At 43.9% G+C, this 5706-nt stretch overlaps 1 protein-coding gene across 1 annotated transcript in view; it reads left to right on the top strand.

Moving 5' to 3' along the window:
* plxna3 (plexin A3) overlaps window positions 1-3641 on the top strand; it is an 81175-nt gene extending 77534 nt beyond the window's left edge. The window contains exons 33-38 of the mRNA XM_070909913.1: window positions 1-20; window positions 114-226; window positions 674-843; window positions 945-1157; window positions 1663-1813; window positions 3546-3641. The exon at window positions 1-20 is cut by the window's left edge and continues 58 nt beyond it. Of these exons, the coding sequence (XP_070766014.1) occupies window positions 1-20; window positions 114-226; window positions 674-843; window positions 945-1157; window positions 1663-1813; window positions 3546-3641 (763 nt within the window). The remainder of the gene's footprint in view (window positions 21-113; window positions 227-673; window positions 844-944; window positions 1158-1662; window positions 1814-3545) is intronic.
* Window positions 3642-5706: the final 2065 nt, after the last annotated feature.

Here is a 5706-nt window from a genome sequence, read left to right on the forward strand (position 1 = left end):
CACCCCGGACCAGGAGACAGGTACTGCAGCAGTAATAGTACTAGTAGTAGTATTGAGCAGTACTATATACAGTGTGTACTGTACTGCACAGAATATGTGTTGTGTGTTTTCAGGAACTAAACTGTGGCACCTGGTGAAGAATCACGAGCACAGTGATCAGAGAGAAGGAGACCGAGGCAGCAAGATGGTTTCTGAGATCTACCTGACCAGACTGCTGGCTACCAAGGTACCTCACACATTTTGTCATTTCCCGTCTTCTCTTCTATTAACTATTCTTTTTATTTGAAATTGTTTTAACTTTAGCAAAATTTTGACTTCATCCTGAAGGGATTATAAATCCAATTCATCAACATACAGAGACAACAAAAAAAGGAGACACTAGAGGAAAATACCAAAAACGAGTTCCCAGTCAGCTGGGAGTTATTACACACATAGCTACCTAGCTTCAGCTAACATCTGTAGAGTCAGTACATCTGCTGTTAGTGATGAGTAATAATCATGAACTGAAAAAACACTCCAGCAGTCATTTTGTGCAGAAAGCTCTGTGAGGCTGCACTTGAGCTAAATGCTACCATCAGCATGCTAACAACGTTTAGCAGGTATAAGTTCACCATCTTAGTTTAACGTGTTAGCATGCTAACATTATCCCATGCTTTGGTCCTTCCACCACTAGGGGACGCTACAGAAGTTTGTGGACGACCTGTTTGAGACGGTGTTTAGCACCGCCCACCGGGGCTCTGCTCTCCCATTGGCTATCAAATACATGTTCGACTTCCTGGATGAGCAGGCCGACAAACGACAGATCAGCGACCCTGATGTCCGACACACCTGGAAGAGCAACTGGTGAGAGAAAATCAAAAGACAGTAAAGACTTTAATCACGAGGCAAAAACAGAGGCAGCAGTTTAAACATTGAACAAATCTTTCCTCTCTGTGTGTCTGCAGCCTTCCTCTCAGGTTCTGGGTGAACGTCATTAAGAATCCTCAGTTTGTGTTTGACATCCATAAGAGCAGCATCACTGACGCCTGTCTGTCAGTCGTCGCTCAGACCTTCATGGACTCCTGCTCGACGTCCGAACACCGGCTCGGCAAAGACTCCCCGTCCAACAAGCTGCTCTACGCTAAAGACATCCCCAACTACAAGAGCTGGGTGGAGAGGTAGCTAACATGCTAACAAGTTAATAATTCACAAGAAATACACAACATCACAACCTGAGCTGAGAAGTAGCTAACATGCTAACCTGTTCATTTACAGCCCTACACAACATAAAGAGCTGCGTGCAGAGGTAGCTAACATGCTAAATAAACTGCAGGAGCTGGTTGGAGAGGTAGCTAAGCTCTTAGCTAGCCAACCTAGCTTACCTTGATGACTAGTATAATAAGTTGATTTGCTACATGAAGAGGTAGCTAACCTGCTAACTAGTTAATATATATGTATACCTGTATCATACATGTATACATGTATCATGTTAATTAGTGTTGACGATTAATAAGGCAATCGCCTGTTCGGACAAAGCAAAACAATTACACAATTAGTACTGGAGCCTCTGGGTAAATTAATTAATCAACGCTACACATTAGCTTGTTGATACAATTAGTCTGAACTTATATATTACAACGGTGTGTGTGTGTGTGTGTGTGTGTGTGTGTGTGTGTCCTGCAGGTACTACAGGGATATTGCAAAGATGCCCAGCATCAGTGATCAGGACATGGATGCCTACCTGGTGGAGCAGTCCCGTCTCCACGGCAACGAGTTCAACACACTGAGTGCGCTCAGTGAGCTCTACTTCTATATCAACAAGTACAAGGAAGAGGTGAGGGGGCGGGGTTTTATGTCTTGATGACATCACAGTTGTTAGCTTGTGCAGCAGTCATAGATAGTCGTTGTGTCCTAGGTATCCAGTTCTGCTATTGGCCTAGATCTCACCTGACCTACATAGGCAAAGGTTAGCCAATGACTGCGTCCTCGTGTCCATAACTGAAACAGCGACAGGCCTGCAGTCAGCGCAGAGGGAAAAATACACCATAAAACCTATTTAAAAATGTGTATAATGGCAGTGATTGCGTCAGTTTCGTCCATCCAACACTTTCAGTGCAAGAAATCTCAACCACTGGTCAGATTGGCATGAATTTGATGGTGATATTTATGGTGCCCAATGGATTCAAGACCAAGAGTTTAACAGCCACATCTGTACAAAGGACAAATTGAAATCTTGGCCAGATGATGGTGCTGGATGAAACATGAAGGGATTACCAGAGTAATCAAAGTTCAGTGAGTGGATTTCCCGTCGTTTTATCATGATGTTGCAGTGGCAGCAGACCAAGTGAGGTAGCCTAGAAGTTCTTCTCCCTAGCAACATCCTCCTGCTCCTCCTGTGGGATCCCAAGGAATTCCCAGGCCAGATGGGATATGTAATCTCTCTAGTCTGTTCTGGGTCTCATGGTCTCCTCCCAGGTGGACATGCCTGGAAAATCATGTCAAGGAGGCATCCTGATCAGATGCCCAAACCAACTCAACTGAATCCTTTCAACATGAGGGGATTCTACCTGAAGCTCCTTCTGGACGTCTGAGCTCCTCTTTAAGGATGAGCACAGACACCCTGCAGAGGAAACTCATTTCAGCCAATTGCATCTGTGATTTCATTCTTTTGAATCAGAATCAGAAATACTTTAATGATCCCTGGGGGGAAATTATACAATTTGGTCAAAGCTTATGACCATAGCTGAGGGTTGGAATATACCGGTAAATAGACTCAGCTCTCTCTTCAGCGCGATAGTCCGGGGTGTCAATCTCATTTTGATCTCACCCTCAATTGCAACTCGTAGAAGTGCTGATTCTCATCATGCTTCACACTTGGCTGCAAACTGCTGAGACATTTCACTCTAGGGTTGGGCAGAGGTACGATGCCATCGTCCGTTGCCAATGGCTCACAGTCATTGACCACTGAGTTCTCTACCATCTTAACATTGTGTCAAAGGCGGCCATCGCACAACCCTATTTCACACAATGACAAACTGTCAACCTCATGGTGCCTCTGAATGAAATGTCAGAAAATCACTAAGGTCATTAGGATTCATCCATTAGGGACCATTTATATCTGTAGAAAATTTCATGGCAATCAATCCAATCTTCATTTCGTGTTGAACTGACCAACTGACATAGTCATCCACAGAACCAGGCCACTATTATGCTTAAAAACGTTATAATCCAATGGGCAAACGGCATTAAAAGATCCAGAGCACATTCATGCTTCCCTGGGGATGATTCAAATCTGGACACATTTCATGTGGCACCGCTCTTAGGACAAACTTTAATGTTTTGTATCTCCACTACTGATAAGGCCAGCTGATAAAGTTTTATATTGTATAATGGTTGCTAGTGGCCCTGTCTTGATGTAGAACAAATAGCAGGAGCTTCTGAATATGGAGAGTACTCCAAGTGTTGACACCAATCATCAGTAATATTGGAGACATGATTCAAGTTTTACCCTTCTTTTCTTTGTAGGTTCTCATACAGTCTCTTTTATCTTTCCTTTGTCTCTGCAGATCCTGACGGCGTTGGACCGGGACGGGTACTGTCGCAAACACAAACTGAGGCACAAACTGGAGCAAGCCATCAACCTGATGTCTGGGAGCAGCTGAGAGGAGGAGAAGGACGAATGGACTGATGGACTGATGGATGGATGGGGGGATGGGGAAGAAGAATGGGGGAGGGGGAAGTAAGGGCATTTTGTTTTTCTGAACTGTTTGAACAGTCAGCTGAACTGCTCAGTGTTAGACCGAACTGACAGCCACAACTCCGGCCCTTTAGCAATCAATCCATCAGCAATTTATTTGTCAAATGATTGATTGATTGATTTGAAGACTGATTAACTGACAAACTAGCTGTGGCCCCAACTACCTCCGTTTGGTGGGTTTTGGGGTAGAAAATCAGTTTTCAAACCGATTTGGATACATTTACAACATGACTACAACATAGAATGGAGTCATTTTGGGGCAAAAAATGAACCTTCTAGATGCATCTGTCGGTTTGGATTTGGATTTAAATTCACTGCAGGTGTAAGCAGGGATCAAAACAAGGGGGCGTGGCTGTGGAAAGACCTGGAAACTAGGCTAAAGACTCAGAGTCAGGTTTAACCAAACAATGGATGTGACATGAGGACTAATCGCCTGCCAGCCTGGTTTGGAACTGTCTAGATGCTGGGTTGAAGAGCAAAAGGTCAAGTCAACTTTCTGACAAAGCAACTGACTTGATTCACCATTAGAAGTTCAGGTCAAGCTTTAAGAAAGGAAGCGTCAAAGTCAAGTCCTCATTTGGAATATCTGACCCAACCTTGAACCTGTTTGCGAAAGATTCGGGAGGTTGTTTCAAGCTTTAATGAAGGAGAAGGAAGAAAATAAACTGACGTCCCAAAAACTGATGACTTGACCTAACCTTGAAATGACTGCTTAGTCTCGAAAGATGTGGAATCCAGGTTGAAAATAACAGGAATTCATCTTTGGAGATAAGGAAAACAATTTGACTTGACCTTGGACTGTTCGGCCAAGCCTCATCAGGATCTAGAAGTTTCAAAGTTGCTGTTTTAAATAACCACTCAATGTTATTTCTCTGGACAATCACTCTGTACCACAGCACACTGAGCCCAATGCCTACCGACCGACCAGTACCTGTGTCCATAAACCCGTCCTCTCCACCCCTCACCTTCTTTTCCTTTCATCCTCAACTCCTCAGAATTTCACTTCCTACTTTGCTTTACCTGTTTCTTCATTTCATCTCCTTCCCTATCTTCCCCTCTCCTTTCCATTCTTACTCGTTTCCTCTTTCACCCACTTTTTATTCTTCCCCCCCCTTGATCCTGCTTTGTCATTGGTCAGTCATGCTGGCCTCTGGCCATCCTATTGGCCAGGAAGACTCTTAAGTAATGTACTGCCTGACCAATCAAGACTGTGGAATTCGCCAGAATCGTGAATAATTAAACAGAAATTCATCCAGAATTACGTTTTGAATACATTCCAGCACAGGCACACAGGCAAGGTCTGTAAATGAGCAGGTTGGCTCGCAAAGTTTTCTGAAGTGAAGAACTTCCAAAAGCGGACTGACCAGCATTTTTCAGGACCAGAACAACCTGGAAAATGGGGTTCTGGATTCAGCACCAGTCAGTAAAGGTTACGCTGGTTGGTGCAGATCGCTTTATTGTCGGACCGTGCACATACACCCACATACAGCCATGCTTTACAGCGCCATGCTAACCGTGCCCAGGGGGAAATACTGTGCAGAGCTACAAGCCCAGTGCCATGTAAAGACCGGACCAGATCACGTCAGAACTGGACCGGACTTGGACCAAACCCGGAATAAAAACAACCTGGAATGGGGTTTTAACCGGACCGGACTCGAGAACTTTTAAGACTTGTGGCCATAATTGTAAACAACAAAAAAAGAAAGATAATAATAATAATGATGATAAAGTATAAAAGTTAAAAAATAATACAAAAAGAAAGGAAAAAAGAAATATTGAAATGTTAACATGTAATAAGAACTTTGTGGATTTGACAGTATGGATTTTAAGGAGCTGAACTTGTATAAAGCTGAACATTATGCTACATCAGAGTCTGGAGAAAAAGAGAGAGCCAGGAGACAGGGCGATGGATCAGACCGAGACCAAACCAACCCCGTCCTCACACCATCGGACCAGACCGGACTGAACCG

Source organism: Enoplosus armatus, chromosome 8 (genome assembly GCF_043641665.1).
Source record: "Enoplosus armatus isolate fEnoArm2 chromosome 8, fEnoArm2.hap1, whole genome shotgun sequence".
NCBI classification, from domain to species: Eukaryota; Metazoa; Chordata; class Actinopteri; order Centrarchiformes; family Enoplosidae; genus Enoplosus; species Enoplosus armatus.